The sequence below is a fragment of the Chionomys nivalis genome, chromosome 4, assembly GCF_950005125.1.
Source record: "Chionomys nivalis chromosome 4, mChiNiv1.1, whole genome shotgun sequence".
Classification (NCBI taxonomy): domain Eukaryota; kingdom Metazoa; phylum Chordata; class Mammalia; order Rodentia; family Cricetidae; genus Chionomys; species Chionomys nivalis.
In genome coordinates this window covers 102,227,027-102,243,620 of record NC_080089.1, presented here as the reverse complement: position 1 = coordinate 102,243,620, position 16,594 = coordinate 102,227,027, and the positions used below count along the sequence as shown (strand labels likewise).

The 16,594-nt window shown below is 46.1% G+C and overlaps 2 protein-coding genes across 2 annotated transcripts in view; one reads left to right on the top strand and one right to left on the bottom strand.

Moving 5' to 3' along the window:
* The window catches only part of Col6a6 (collagen type VI alpha 6 chain), a 145,538-nt gene extending 137,847 nt beyond the window's left edge, over positions 1–7,691 (top strand). Inside the window, exon 38 of the mRNA XM_057768412.1 lies at positions 5,324–7,691. Within this exon, the coding sequence (XP_057624395.1) occupies positions 5,324–5,519 (196 nt within the window). The 3' untranslated portion in view covers positions 5,520–7,691. The remainder of the gene's footprint in view (positions 1–5,323) is intronic.
* Positions 7,692–7,737: 46 nt separating this feature from the next.
* Pik3r4 (phosphoinositide-3-kinase regulatory subunit 4) overlaps positions 7,738–16,594 on the bottom strand; it is a 53,733-nt gene continuing 44,876 nt past the window's right edge. Inside the window, exons 16-20 of the mRNA XM_057766289.1 lie at positions 13,271–13,402; positions 10,353–10,453; positions 9,264–9,352; positions 8,928–9,036; positions 7,738–8,218 (exon numbers count right to left, since the gene is read on the bottom strand). Of these exons, the coding sequence (XP_057622272.1) occupies positions 8,048–8,218; positions 8,928–9,036; positions 9,264–9,352; positions 10,353–10,453; positions 13,271–13,402 (602 nt within the window). The 3' untranslated portion in view covers positions 7,738–8,047. The remainder of the gene's footprint in view (positions 8,219–8,927; positions 9,037–9,263; positions 9,353–10,352; positions 10,454–13,270; positions 13,403–16,594) is intronic.

The window sequence follows — 16,594 nt, the reverse complement described above, 5'->3', positions numbered from 1 at the left end:
CTACACACTCAAGAGGCAATTCTAGAAACTGCTTTGTTGGAAGAGCAAGATGAGTGGGGAAAAGAGGATCCACAGGACTTTTGGACAGGTAATTTCTCCTCCAGTGTCCTAGATACACAAGAGGCTCAGCTTCTCCCCTGAATCTAAAATAGTCAAGTGGCTGGGGCATCAAGGAATGGGGGTGTGAAATTTATACCAGTGTCTGTGAACTCCCTGATGGTGTAACCACCCAGGACTCCCCAGGCCTTCTCTAACCACAAATTGTGATGAAAGCAGCCACACAGGTGCTCTGAAGCTCCCTGCCTCGGCCTTTCAAGAGGAGGGAGGAAGAAAGAACACAGGATTGAGGAGGATGAAATGCCTGGGAGGCACCAGGTGCAGCCAGTTGGATGCCCTGAGAGGGACCCTCACTGGAGATACCCACCATCCTAACAGTGACCCGCACTGAAGATACCCGCCATCCTGAGAGGGACCCGCACTGGAGATACCCACCATCCTGAGAGGGACCCGCACTGAAGATACCCACCATCCTGAGAGGGACCCGCACTGGAGATACCCGCCATCCTGAGAGGGACCCGCACTGGGGATACCCGCCATCCTGAGAGGGACCCGCACTGGGGATACCTGCCATCCTGAGAGGGACCAGCACTGGAAATATCCGCCATCCTGAGAGGGACCCGCACTGGAAATACCCGCCATCTTGAGAGGGACCTGCACTGGAGATACCCGCCATCCTGAGAGGGACCCACACTGGAACCGTTAGATCAGTCTGCAGCAGAGGTTTTGGGAAAGACACGCAGAAGCTGTTCCATAACAGATGGAGAAGGGCCCCTACACTCGCCACCAGCAACCATGAAGACAGATGGCTGGAGGGCGAGACTGCAGGATAGCTTTGTGTAAGCACTTAGCTCTGCTCCAAGATAGTAAAAGACACAACGTCACCTACATACTGTGCCAGACTCCCAAACAGGGGCAAGCAGAGCCTGAAAGGGTGGATAGTAAAAATGGACAGCCACCACTGCCGTATGAAGGGCACATCTGCCGCATGTTTGCCTTCCAAAGTGCACGATATATTACCATCAAGAGAGTTCTAAATAGAAGCGGCCTTATCTGCGTCATTCAGCTCGGTGCCTCCAGTCATCAAGTATAGCATAGCCGTCTCCTGTTTATCTGCACAGATGGGGAATCTGTGACCACAAAGAACGGAGATCTACAGTTAGTCCCCTCTGTCCCCCGTTTTTATCTAGAACATGCCACAGCCTGCTTTCTACAAGCTTTACTAGGGCTCAAGTTGAAAAATCGAATAATTTCATCCTTATTTCTGCCCAGAATGCCTGTGGTTGGAGTTACCAATCAACAAAGAATTTCCTTCAACAAGAATTAACAGGAAAAACAGAAACAACACACTAGGTAGTCAAGTGATCCTTATCAAATGCTTTAGCAAATACAGATATGCCCATCTATAACATAGTAGAAAAAGGAAACTCGAAGAGAAGGCATGGGCTCAGTATGTAAACACTAAGGGTCTGAGTTTGAATCTCTAGAACCCACATGAGGGGCAGGTGCAATGGGACCTGGACGCCTATAGGCCACTTACTACCAGTCAGTGAGAGACCCTGTCTCAAACAGAAGGTAGATGCTGCCTGGGGACCAATTCCAGAGGGTGTGCTCTGACCTCCACGTGTGCATTCATGGGTGCACATACACACGCAGGAACACACATATAAATCCACACGTGCATCCATGGGTGCACATACACACGCAGGAACACACATATAAATCCACACGTGCATCCACGGGTGCACATACACACGCAGGAACACACATATAAATCAATCAAGCAACATAAAGGCTTTTAATGTGTTTGATTTGACCCTTTTGAGAAAAAGGTACCAGTGTCGGGCTTAAAAGTTTTGCCAACCTAATGATTTTTTAAAAAAGATGTTTAATTATATGCACATATCTCTGGTGGTGAGTATGTGCACATGAGTGTTGGCGCCCTCAGGGGTCAAAGGTGTTGGAGCTGGAGTAAGACAGGTGAGCTGCCCTACACGGGTGCTTGGAAACAAACTCTCTCTAGGTGTTGTTTCCTTAACAAAGCTAAGAAAGGTGAAGTAATAAAGGAGGGGGAAGGAGAATGACATACAGAGAGAGAGCAGTGCACTTTAGCTCAAAAGAAATCCCTTGCAGGGAGGGAGTCACTCTTCCTTAGGGAATTGCCCCTGGATGGCGGGGTGCACAGGTCCCATGCAGGGATGGCTGCATACCCATGCGCATATAGGCAGCACTACTTGGGCTCAGGATTATTAATAACAAAAAAGGACATTAAGTTGGGAACAAAATGGGATGGGGGTACTAGAGGAAATTGGAAGGTAGTGGTGGATGAATATGATAAAAATGCATGGTGTAAATACATGGAAATTTAAGTCTTTAGAGAATCTCATTCACAAGAACTGCACCTACATCGCTTCACGCCTCCAACTCCTTCCAAATCCACGACTTCTTGTTAGACACATATATACACTGTATGCGCACATGCACACACACATAAGCAACCTCTGGGTCCACTTAACATTGGCCATATGTACGTGTGCAGGGTTGATCACTCAGGATTGGAGAACCTCTGTGGGAGCTTGTCCCTGGAGGAAGCTGTTTCCCCCACTGCAGCTCTTCACCCAAGGACGGGAGCTTGTGTAGTTTGCCCATGCACGTGGACATTCAGCTGTTGTCAGAATGCTGGACTTGTTCCTGCAAGCACACTGTTGAGAGATCATGGTTGAATTTCCACTGCCATGTCTAGGAGGCACTATGTAGGAGCAGGCACCCTGGTCCTCTGGCTCTTAAAATCTCCCCACTCTCTCTTTCACGATGTTCCCTGAGAGGTACAGGGATTGCACTGCAGATGGATCTGTTTGGGTTGGGTACCCCACTGACTTATTCTCTGCACTTGAAGCATTATGGATCTTTATAGCAGTCTCTGCTGCAGAAAGCAGCTTGTTTGGTGAGGCTGAGTGATACACTCTTCTATCGGCATAAAAATAAACATTTAGGTTAGAAATTGTATTAGTTTAAGGGAATTTCAGTAGAACATTCTCCTCTGGAATCTATGACCCCTCCAGCCACGGGTAGGTGGCCTGGTCTACAGTAATAGGCGTGAATTCTCTCCCACTGAGCAGGCCTTAAGTTCAGTTAGATAACTATTGGTCATCCAACAAAGGGGGGCCATTACTGCACATCCGGGATATCTTGGTGGCCCAGTCATTGTGGCTCACAGGCAGTGGGTAGGACTGCTCCTCTCGGCAGCTTGCATAGCACCTTTTACTACTGAGAGCTGCTCTTCAGGAAGGCTGCTTCCAGACCAGTTCCGGCCAAATTCCTCCAAGTCCCGTGTACAAAGTGCATGGCTTCTCAGCAATAGGCTCTAAACTTCAGTTTCCATAGGCAACCAAGAACATCGGCAATAGCTCATATTGTTAGGGAAACTTGTATTCTCCTGACCAGCAACTCAAATGGGGGGATTTCCTTAGCCTTGGACTGTGGTTTTTGCTAGATGGGGCATAGCTCTTGGGGATAGCACCATCACCCCATGTTGTAAGCCCATTAAAATATAGACACACAAAACGTATATGTACACACACACACATATATGTACACTTATGAAATGTCCCTGTATGTTGTTTCAAAACTTTTTCTCTCGCCTCCCCTCCCCTCATATTATCACATACCCCCAGTTAAAAATCCGCCCCCATTTTCCCATCCCCCTTCACGGCACCTGTCTCCAACTATCCTCCTCTTCAGAGCTATTAAAAAAATTCCTCTTTCATGATCAATAATCATGTTCTATGCATATAGATAATTGTGACTTGGGAAAATCCAATTTGTAATATTTAGTGTGGAAATGGGCAGGTATGAGGAGGCTGCAGGAGCTGCTGAGCCATGGCTGCTGTTCCTATGCCTGGATGCTCAGTTAACTTTGTTCCCGGAAGCATAGGTGGGAAGGACTGAGGGACACCATGAGCCACGTCAGAAGCTCAGGCAGAGCTAGTCTGTGGGTGGCATGGTCTTCTTTGTTTCTGCCACCTCACTCCTTTTAGACGAAAGAAAAGGAAGCCGTGTGAGGTAGGCAGAGGGCAGGGTGTGCATGCACTCAAGACACGGAAAATCCACATCTTCCCCGCATTTTCCCGCTGTGCTCGTTCTCTGCACACTGGTGTTCGTGAGAGGCTGGGTACATCTCACAGGGAGCAGGGTGGCCGTAAAGCAGACCAGAATGGATTCCACAGTTCTGATCTTGACTCTTCCTGACCACAATTCCAAGAATTTTGAATTTGCAATAATGTCTTAAGTAAAAGTCTAATTCAGTGCACGTTCACCCTGGCCTTAGACTTAGGGATGGTGGGGTACAGCTGCAGCTCCGCCACTGTCACCTCTTTATACTTCATTCTCTTTGTACCCAAATGAGAACCATGGCAACAAGACTGGAGGACAGCAGCTGTTGCTTCAGCTGCTTGTTGTTGGGGGTACTCCTAACCACAGGACTTGTTATGCACCCCCCAAAACAGTTCTATTGTGATGTGTTGTCCATAACACACCTACCTGCCTTCTGCAGGGCAGATGGTAGACAGGTGGGAGGGAGGGTGGCATCCACGGAGCCCAACACCAGACAAACACTGAGGATGACTATGGAAGGTGGCGCTGTCCCCTGAAACTTACCCTGGGTAGTAGAAGTGTGGACTGCAGGTCATGAAGCTGTCTACAAGCCGTGGAAGACTCTGACCATGCTAAGAGTTATGAGGAAGATAAAAGTATCTACTGAGAGGTGGGGAGGGCGAGAGGAACTGGGAAATAAGTGAGGCACTGTCTGAACCAAATGTGTCAGTAATTAGCAAGACCAACCACGTGGAAATCCAGAATGGAATGTGCTCCACGAAGGGGAAATTCTGACACTGGAATTACACTTCTGCATACTTCAAGACATTAAGTTTGTTAGTTTCTGCCGGGCCAGTGGTTCTCAACCTGTGGGTTGTGACCCCCTTGGGGTCACATATCAGCTATCCTGCATATCAAATATTTACATTACGATTCATAATAGTAGCAAAATTACAGTTATGAAGCAGCAATGGAATTAGCTGGGGGGTCACCACAGCAGGAGGAACTGTACTAAAGGGTTGCAGCACTGGGTAGGTTGAGAAGCACTACAGTAAACCAATGTAAACCTCTACTTTAGAGATTTTTACAAGTTACCCTGGAGGGGGTGCAGTGAGGAAGAAAGGGAAATGGGGGCCGGGAGGGCTTCCTCACACTCTTCTCTTCTACTGTGCAGCTATGTCTCAGAGCCACAGAGAGCTATCCTCAAAGAGCACGCGTCGGAGGCAGCAAAGCTCTTTCAAGATAAAAAACGCCTTTCAAGTGCACTGAGACGGGGCCGAGATGCTATTTCAAGTCTTTCCAGAAGCAGATTCTATACCTTTAAACACGGGAAAGGGGTGACCAAAGCTACGTTTGCACATGGCAAATGAAGCGATCGAACAGCCTTGGGGATTTAGCCATGGTCTGACTCTGAACCAAACCCACTCCTGAACTCTGAGGTGCTTAACTGGCTGCACACCAGCCTCTGGATGGCTGCTCCGGAGGAAGAACAAGCCCGTGGCTGGAGACGATCAGGTACCTCAACCCCTACACTCACGGTATTAAGGTGAATCTTGTAGGTTTACTTGACGACTCCTGACAGACAATCCCAGCACTCTGAGAATGATAGTTGGAACTATTACCATTAGGAGATGGAAGATTGAAAGATGTGTTTTGAAATGTTGAATGGAGACATAATTTTGACGTTGATATTTTAGCAACGTATGCATGTAAACTTTAAATTGCAACCCTCTGCTCTTTTCCAAGCTGCCCCTTTAACGTTCATCTGTTTTATCAGACATTTAGTGTCTTGGAGTTCTGAAACATTCACCCGGTTCATAGCTGGCTCTGCAGCTGGCAGTGATGGCGCCGCCAGGCGGAATGTTGGTCTTCAGAAAGGAAGCTGTGTGTGGATGTGTGGGAAGTAGTTACACCAGAGGCCAGCAGAGTGTGTTCAGATTTTCTTTCGGTATCTCTGTCCATGGAATCTGGAAGCACGAACCATGGGCAGTATTTTTTCCTTTAGAACCCTTTTTGCCACCACTCCCGGGCAACTGCATGCGTTCAGCTCCCAGAACCTTCTGAGGAGCACGAGACCTGGGAGAGACAGCCAGTCTGTACTCAGGTGCACGTCAGCTTCATGTATCCTAAAGGGGTGCTTCGAGGCTCAGGAAGATTCTGTGTCATCTCAGGAAACTGCTGAGCAATATTTAAGAGGGCTTTTAAAGCAGGGGCTTTTCTGAGTAACTTTGGTTGAAGAGATACTTTGAAAATGTCTATTTTTTCTGTGTTGGTAAGTATAGTACATTTTAAAAAGTTACTTGGTGATTAAAATATTTTAGCATTTTGGGTCATATTTTTAATCCTTAGTAGGTGTGAAGACTGCTGTAAATCATTCATTTTTTTGAAAAGTCAGCCCCTGGCATTAGAGATGGGTTGGCAGTTAAGAGGCTGTTCCTTCCAAGAGCTAGAGTTGAGTTCCAAGCCCTCCAAATGGGTGGCTCACAGCTGCCTGTAACTCTTGCTCCAGGAGATCAGACGCCCTCGTCTGATCTCCCAGGGCACCACACATACAAACATACAGACAAATTAAAACTTTTTAAGACCTCAAATCCCTAGATTTATGACTTCTGTCTCCAAAAAGTAGAAATGGGAAAAAACTAAGTTGACTAAATATAGTAAGGCTGAACTTAAGTCGAGAAACAGCATCACTGGGCACCTTGGCTTCAAAATACCTATAACAGATGGCAATGGGTCTGCTGCCCATTATCGCGAGACCACGCCTCAGAACCAATTCAGGGAAATACTTCTTTCGAAGAGGGTGACTTGTAGGACACGTGTGGGAGCAATGGAGGATGAGGCCAGGTCTCTGCCAAACACTGTTATCCAACAGCTCCATGCCTGAGGCCCATTCGCCATGGGACACTTAAATATCAAACAACCCCTGTGCACCCCTTACAACCCTCTGGTCTTAACACACAAGATGTACAACTGAGCACTGACCATGCCAAGCTCCCAAAGTCTACAACTCCAGTCAGAGCCAACACTGCCAAATTTGACCTTCTGAATGACTGGCATCTCCTCACACCTCTGCAGTCTAAGCCATCCAGAAACGGGACATGCCAACTCTCAGGAACCAAACGGGTCTGTATAGAACAAGAGGGTTATGAAAATGTGCATGGCATTTATCTACTCAGCAAACTAATTTCAAATTAGAATATTCTGAACACCATAAACCCTTTTCAAGGTGAAGAGAATTGGGATGGCTTCCAAAGTTTTAGCTGACTGGAAAAGCAGCCATGGACCTTAGAAGGTGTGACATGTTTTTAACTGGAGCATTCTCTTTTTTTGTGCATTAAGTAATATCTATTGGAAAACACAAGCTGATGGGATTTTGGTAGAGCCTAGAACAATGATAGTAGGCAGGACCACACTGCTCTTGAGCTGATGCACAGGAACTCAACTCAGGGCCGCTGTAGGAGAGGAGCAACAGCCTCCGTCATAGTTCATCCCTGCTTCTGTTTACTACTCTAATGTTGCCCCAAACATACCCGAATTCTCAGGATGCTTGAATAGATTTACTTGCAGTTTGAATAGCATTTATAATAACAAAAGTATGTTTATATAATAGCTTACAATCATTTTCCATACAAAATAAACTGACATCATATTCATCTTCATTTTTTACATTCCTCACCTGTTCCATATACAGTGAGAACTCCCAGACTGTGCTATCTGGCCAACTCTTCAGAGATGCACATAAATAAGTGTGCCATGTCATCCTTACCCACTGTGGTTGAGATTTGTTTAGCCATAAAACAGTAGTCCAAACACTTCAAAAACCATGTTCTCCAGAAATCCTTTTCTTGAATTATGGTACATTTATAATTTTTACAACATTTTCTACAAGTCCGCAGGATTATTTCCACACCTTCACAATCCCGTCTCTAGAAGCAGTCACGATGAAGCCCTGAGTTGTCTGGAAGGTGGCAATATCTGTGATGATGTCATGATGTCCCACGGGAAGAGACTCTGGGCCCCTTCGAGGGGTGTCATCACTTGGTCCTACCTTCTGCTTATTCTGAATTTCCTGTTAGAAATCCGAAGTCAAAACAAAGGCTTGAAGTTAAACCTGTGTGCATTCTACCTCCTGACATATTCCTGTGGCTAGGAAGTTAACACCTGTTTAAAGTTGTCATGCAGCAGAGAGAAAAAATCCAGAGTGACCTTTGAGGTCCCCAATCATTAGATTGTATAAATGGGTCAGCGAAGTCTGTGCACATTAACATGGAAGGAATAGAGATATATACTTGATATTCTGGCGTTTTTAAACACTCTTATGGAATGCCTACTCTGGCCAGCATATCTCATATTCTCTAGGTTAATAACACGTGCTTTGGGGGGAGGTCAATGGCCATGCTGGGGTCTCAATTTCCTGTTCATTAACTATGTAATCTGGGACAAAAGCTAACCTTCTTAGTAACCTGTTACTAACCTTCTCGCTTGTAAAAGGAAAGCAGTATTTCTTAATGTATTTCCTGGTCCTTTTTATACCATGATAAAATTCATCTTTAAACTTGAGAAAGTGAGTGAGGTGCGATGGTGTCCACGTACAACCCCATCACTGAGGACTGAGAAGCAAGAACAGTGAACAGCTGCATGGCCAGACCCTGGCTCCTGGCCCATTCTTCCCACCACAGAAAGAAAGACATTCTTTAAAAAAAAAAAAACCTTCAATTATCAATCCTAGTCAAAGCCATCTTTGGGCCCACAGTGTTGGAAGAAACCAAGTCCCATACCTGGACGACTTCTGTGCCTTCTATTATCTTCTTGTAGTAGGACACAGACGGAGGACTCGCGCTTCCCGCTACAACATAGGACCTTTCTGGGGAAACCAAGTCCCAGAACCTAGGGGAGAGGAAATAAACGGTAGTAAGAGCTGTAGTTAATATTACTGGCTTACACAAAAACAACGCATCAGGAAAAGATTTTGCTAGAATCAGTAGCATGGCATTAATAGCTTTCTGACAAGGTCCTGATTAGTTTAACATCGCACAACCAACACCGAGGACCTCTTTTATAAACCGAAGCATCCTTTCATGTTTAAACCTGAAGCAGTCTTTGAGACACGGCACCTTATTTTCATGTCTGAGCCAGCTGTCAACAGGATAGGATTTCCATCTGCAGGACTGCAGTAGATGCCATGGACGCTATGAGGGGAAGGCTTGAAAGGAAGAAACATGAGGTCAAATAAAAGACATCAGCATATTCCATAAATGACAAAGTCATCTTTAGTAGAAGTGAATTAACTGTCAATAGCTGTATAGGCAGCTCATACCTCAAGACATGTGACCTGTGTAAATGGTCTCTCATCCTTCTCTCCGGGGGGGAACTGCAGGCCCAAACTAACTGCTTTGAAGGACTGCAGGCATAGCTCAGGGCAGAGCATTCACACAGTAGTGCAAGGCCCTGTGTCCAATACCCAGTGTCCACTCCCAGAAGACCCCCGGCCAAGCACGGTGGTGTGCACCAGTAGTCCCAGTGCTCTGGGAGGAAGAGGCCAGAGAATCACCAGCTCAAGGCCAGCCTGGGCTACACACTCAGACCCTGTCAGATGGTAACTTCAAAACACTTTCCAAGTGACCTAAGTAAGCGGGGATCAAACCTTTCCTACGTTTAGCTAGGTTGTCAAGACACTCCTGGCAATAAAGACCAACAGCCAAATCTATCCCAAGAACCACTCCTACAAGGTACAGATGCTCAATCTGTGTTGGGGATCTAGCCCAGTGCTGTTCCTAATCTAGAAAACTGGCTGTTCACCTTTATGGCCTGACCAGGAGCTACAGCTCACTGCCACTCAGCATCACAAGAGGACCAGAGCACAGGCCACTAGCCTGGGAAAAGATTAAAACTCAAAGCTTATACTAGTGAATGCATATTCCTTTTATACCACCACGTAGAGAGAAACCCTAAGCCAGGGGACCCTCTGCATTCTCTAGTAAATAGGCTTTGCTTGATCTGTATCTACAGGAGCTCCAATGTGGGATCCCCAACATTCAATGGAGCAGACCCAGCAAGCTAAAAGAATTAGAAAACAGGCACAATGGTCACATGGTAGTTCGTGTTATTAAAAACACAAATTAGATATAAAATTCATAAGAGCATGCTGGCTAAAATGCCTAAAGATGCTTAGGATGGAGGTGCAGTAAACACTGGTGACAAACCTGTAATTCAGACAGTGGCGGCGCACTGCTGGCCCAGAGCGTCAGTCTCCTGTCGCCGGTCTCCATGTCCCACATGGAGACTTCATTGTTGCCCTGAACAGCTGAGAGACAAAGAACTGTTAGCTCTTCTTTCACATCCGGGCACCAAATGCAATGCAGGCTGCACCTATTACCACTTGTTTCCATCCTGCAAAAATCCTAAAATTCTTAAAATAACAGCACAACTTCTCAGACTGGATGGGTGAGAAAACTGTTTTTGATGCTAACAGTAAATATGTACTGCATTCCAGCCAGATCGTGAAGAGACTACGGAGTGGAAAGACAAATGACATAGATTTTCCCTCAAGAATCTACAGTATAAATGGAGAAAGGAAAAAGAAAAGACGCATGGAAACAGCCTGTCTCGTGGGCTGAGGCAAAACGCCCTACCCAGGCCCAGAAAGGCTGGACAGATGGAACAGCAGGTGGCCCATTTCAGGCAGAATGAACTGAGTAGGCAAAAGTTCACGGTGTTTTGATCTAACTAAAGGACCTGTGTGACAGGAATAGATGCGGCTAGGAAAGTAGAAGCCACGGGCCAGACGGAGAATCTGTCCCTTAGGTACTGTGCTGGAGAGAGTGACAATATACCAGGATTCATCCTGTCCTGGTCACTGAGGGGAAAATGGCAAATAGCAGAGAATCTGCTATCGCAGGGAGCTTCCACTCTTGTGGGGATACTAAAGAAGCAGGAGGGAATGGACCAATCAGTGAGGCTACAGCAAACGAAGGGGATGACGGGAAAAAGCATAGGGTGAGTGTGCACTGTACTCTCTCTTTGAGGTCTGGCCTGTATAAATCACACACTAGGCTCCTGTACCATCTGGCTTCTAGATGAGCTTGATCTGTAGCAATGTAAAGAGAAAAAGGCTACCAAATAGCTTCAGATCCTACTCCAGAGAACCTGTAAATGTTGCCTTAAATGACAAGGTGATTTCAAAGATGTACTAAGGCTTGAAAGGGATGAATTATTCAGTGGGCCCTAAATACAATTGTAAGCATGTCTGTAAGAGGGAGGCAGACTCATAATCAACACTAATTAGTCTATTAGTGCTTTGTTTCCGCTCTGAAGAGGGGACGTTAGCCAAACCACCTAGGAAGAGCAAGCAGTGGAGTCTCCACAGCCTCCAATGTGGCCTGACAGTACACTGACTCTGCCCATAGAACGTTCACAGCTCAGACTTCTAACTTCAAATCATTGTGTTAATTCAGCAAGTATGAAGAGCACTGACAGGAGGCCAACGGCAGAGGACAGAGATGGGTCGGCCTGATGGGGAGATGGCTCAGAGGTCAAAGTGCTTGCTACACAGCTTTATGGCCCATGTTTGATCCCCTAAATCCAAGTAAAGTGCCAGAAGCAGTGGTGCACATCTGTAATCCCAGCATTCTGGAGGCCAGATGCCAGGTAGAGACAGGAGACTGGCCTGGAAGCATGTAAGGCAGCTAGCCTAGAGAATGGAACTCAGAAACAGGAGGGAGCCTGCCTCAAAGACTAGCAGGAGAGAAGGGACTAGAAATTTTTCCCTGACCTCCACATGTGGTGCTCGGGTGTGTGGGAGCCTGCTCATGCTCCCCTCTACTCCCCACCCACATAAGTAAATCACTGCTCCTCTTAAGGTGGCCTTTCTAGTCAACATCTTTGTAAACTCCAATAACCAGATCCCCACAGCACCTCCAGCCTCTCTACCCACACCTGTGTACAGGAGCCTTTAGAAAGAAGCCCGCCTTGCTGGGATCCTAACTGGATGGAAAAGCACATAAAGCGTTTGAACCATGGTAGAGTTTGGCTGTTTCTTGGTGTGTCTATTTATCCGTTGCTATGACCTGAGCAAAATGACTCTGGATTTATTTTGGCTCACCAATAGTCCATCATGGCAAGGAGGCAGAATGGAGTAGCTCATGTCACAGTGGTCAGGGAATAGCTGTGCTAGCTGGCGTTCTCCTTTCCCCACGTTTATTCCAGAGTGTGGACCGTATATATAAGAGAACAGATGAGAAACCTAAAACTACCAGGAGCTATACCTGCCAAGCACAGATGTGCTGCCCAAACTGAGTTCACCTCGATTCTTTTTGTTTCTTGAGACAGGGTTTCTCTGTTTAACAGCTCTAGCTGTCCTGGAACTAGCTCTAACAGACTGAGCTGGCTCAAATTCAGAGGTCCACCTGCTTCTGCCTCCCAAGTGCTGCGATTAAAGCTATGTGCTATCACTTCCTGGCTTCACCTCAATTCTTACAGGGTGTTTCAAGCATACCTTACAGATGAGGAAAATTAATTTCAAAGATATATCTACGCGAGGCTGGAGAAACGGCTCTACAATTAAGAGCACTGGCTGCTTTTCCAGAGACCCAGGTTTGATTCCTAGACTTACAACCTACCTCCAGTCCCTGGTGATATGACACCTTTTTCCAGCCTCCAAGGGCGGTGCATAGACAGGCATGCAGCCAACACACCCATACACATTAAAAAGACAGCTCAAGAGCCAGGAGGTGGCACATGCCTTTAATCCCAGCACTTGGGAGGCAGTGACAGAGGCTTTTTGGAACCCATTTCCTATGGTGGGATGCCTGGCTTAGCCTTGATGTAGGAAGTAGGAGCTTGGTCCTGCCTCAACTTGACATACCAGACTTTGTTGACTCCCCATGGGAGGCCTTACCTCTTCTGAGGAGTGGATGTAAAATTAAGATGAGAGACGGTGGAGGAAAGGAGAACAGTGGTAACGGTTGACGGCGTCAGTTCTGACTTAAAAACAATGGTGGGAGCGTCCATATGAAAAGAATCAAGCACTTGGTTCATATGTGAACTAAAAACTCTAAGAGCAAGGGTCTCAGCACAACACACGATGTAATTTCCCAGTCCGAGTGTCAGCCCTGCACCTTACCTGCAATTACCCAGGACTGGTACAAGGGGTGCATGGAGAGGCGGCGGATGCGAGCTCTGGAGGGATGGCAGTGGCTGGAAATCGGCAACTGGAACCTCATGTCCCAACACGCCATGGTACCGCTGCTCGTGCCTCAAGTTTAAAAGGCACAAACCATTAAAATCTAAGCAAAGCACACAACACCACATTTACAACAATGGCAAACGTGTTGCCTTTGGATGAATATATTTTTAGATTTTTGATCTATGTCTTGCTGGCTGGCCTGGAACTTGCTATGTATTTTGAGGCTGGCTTCAAAGAGATAAGCCGGCTTCTACCTCCCTAGTACCAGGATTAAAGGCATGCGCAACCATACCCAAGCCTGGATAAGGCGTTTTAGAACTGCTCTGGTCACTGAGATAAAAGCTTTGTTGCCAGGCCTGGTATCACAGGCCTACAATCTCAGCTACTCTGGAGGCTGAGGCCTGCCTGAGCTACAGAGAAAGTTCAAGACCAGCCTGAGCAACTTGGTGAAAACAGGATTGTGGCTATAGCTCAGCAGGGCAGTGCTTGCCTAGTGTGCATACGGCCCTGGAATCAACTCGCAGTACTGCCAAGAAGGGAAGAGAGAAGGCTTTGCCCCCATGAAGTTGTTTCTCCAGTTTCAAATAGCAGCCACGGTTATCAAATAACAGCCATAAAGCACTTATCATAATGCAATGATAGTGCAGTGTAATGAATGTAAATTCAGAATGAATAATTCATTAAATACTGGCACTGTTAACTGCCAAAGGCACACACAGAACCAGAAGTCGTAGAGAAGACAAAGCTGAATTTGGCAGTCTCCAATTCCACAAGAGAGATGGACAGAAGGACAGTGGGTCCCGCCATGCCTCTCTGCCACACTCCATGACAATGATGGAAACATCCAGAGGTGGCATCAGTGCCTCCTAGAGCTGCTCCGGACACCTACGACACCGCTTTCCTCCGGGAATTTGCTAGCTATGCACTCTCTTATCTTCTGCACTGCTCTCGATGGCACCATCTTCCAGAGTTACATAAAATGAATACAGGAAAGGGTAGATAATGAACGAGAGTGCAAGCTAAGGAATCCAGAACCTAAACTCAGGCCTTCTCTGGGCATGAGAGACAGAAGAAAACACGATACTTTCAAGGAGCATATTCAAAGCAGTCTGCAAGGGAGGGGCCTGGGGACCTGTCAACTGGCAGAGTGCCCAGTACCACACGAGTCAGACTTTGTGTTGCCCAGCACTTGGGAGATAGAGGCAGGAAGATCAGAAGTTCAAGGTCATTCTTAGGGATCATCAACCAGCCTGGTTACATTAGGACCCTGTCTCAAATACAAAAGAAACACACACCACACCACGGGAAAAAGGTGACTTTTGAAAACAGAGGTAAAGGGGGAAGAAGGTGGTGAGAAACAGTGCAAAGGTCAAGCAATATAAGGTGATTAGAGGCATACAGAATTGTCATAATTAGTGACATACAGAACTGTCACTATAATTAATGGCAATGCATAGTATTTTCCAATTACTGAAGGTTTTAAATAATTTTATCACAAAATATGTGAGGTGACAGATTTCCTTCCTAACTACCTGATTTAATCATTTATCAATATAAACATGTGTTGAAATATCACATTGTAACCCCTAGATACACAGTAGCTTTACTGCAATTAAAACTAGAAATTTAATTTTTTTTTTTAAATCAGCAATCCCATTCCTGGGTATATACCTTAGAAAAACAGAATTAAAGTTTTTTACAAAAACCCACTTGCAAATTTACTCAAAAAAGCCCCAAACTAGAAACAATTCAGTCATCCAATTGAAGCATAGGTGGTCAGCACTCAACTGTTCATAAATAAAATGAAAAACAACTTAAAACTCCTCATACATGAAAACAATGGAGGAGCCTTACACACTTTATGGTTGGTAAAAAGAGATAACATGCACACGGCATGATTCCACTCCTGTGACATTCTGAAAAGGGCAAGAAACAGTGGGGACAAAATGGAAGAGGGGTTTTACACTGGTTAAAGAAAAGGACAACAGATACTGGTGAGGGCATGGTAGAAGGGAGCCTCGCTCGGGGCTGGTGAGGGTGTGGGAGAAGTGGGGAGTCCTTACCCAGGGCTGCTGGGAGTACAAACGGGCACAGCCTCTCTGAAGTCAGTGTGAAGCTTCTGGAAAAAGCTAGAAACAGATCTACCGTGTGATTCAGTTCTACTGATCTTTGGCAAACACCCAAAGGACTCTATACCATCCTGGAGAGACATCTGCTAATCCACATTCATTACTGCTCTACTCCCAATAGTTAGGAAATGGAACAGCTCAGATGTCCATGGACTGTTGAGTGGATAATGAAAATGTGGTACCTATACTCAATGAAGCTTAATTCAGCTGTAAAGAACACTGAAATTAGGAAATTTTAGGGAATAGATGGACTAGAAACATCACACTTATGTAATAAAGATCCAGAAAGACAATATCACATGTTCTCGCTCATACAGAGCCAAGCATCAGATCCTTAGAACTGTGTTACACTTGGAGCACTTGTGAATCCAGGAAACTAGAAAGGGGCTTTGGGGTGGGGAGGGACATCTTAAGAGAGGGAAGACAGGGAAAAGAGGGACGAGTGGAGGGTAAAGCAAAGGAAGGATGGGGAGGATAACTCACACTCTCAGAAGTGTTCAGTTGGAGCTGCCCTACACAGCCCCTCACAGAAGCCACAGGTCGGGAAGACTGGAAGCAGTCACGGAGGACCTGGGTAGCACAGTGTCATGAACTCACATAGCTGCAGATGTCTACACAAGAGAGGCCAGTCCACAGTCTAGCCTGGAAAGGAGGGGCTCACGATCCCTACCAACAGAGAAGACGGCAGCAGTGGACGGGGCTAGCAGAAGGAGAGGCGGTGTGATTGAAGCATGCTGCCTCGGGTTACCGGTGATCCAGTGTGTGCCCTCTACCCAGGCATATGGGCAAAGCACATTAGACTCAGTATTTCTTTCTTTTAAAGGAACATGACATTGGGAAGGGGTGTGGGAGTGCACAGGGAGAGGTGAGAAGTGAATATGTTCAAAATACAATGTACACATGTATGAAATTATCAAAGACTAAACAATATAGTTTTCAAATAATTTTAAAAACTGGTTAAAGGCAATTTTCAGAAGTCACGTGTATTCTGTCTGTGGTAAGGGTCACACTAGAGTGACCCTTTTCCGAACTTAGAAACACTTCAAAAACAAAATATAGATGAAAGATAGCATGCATCTTCAGTCTAGGGGAAAAGGGAGTGGAAGATGACAAACAGAAACCCACTGTTCTG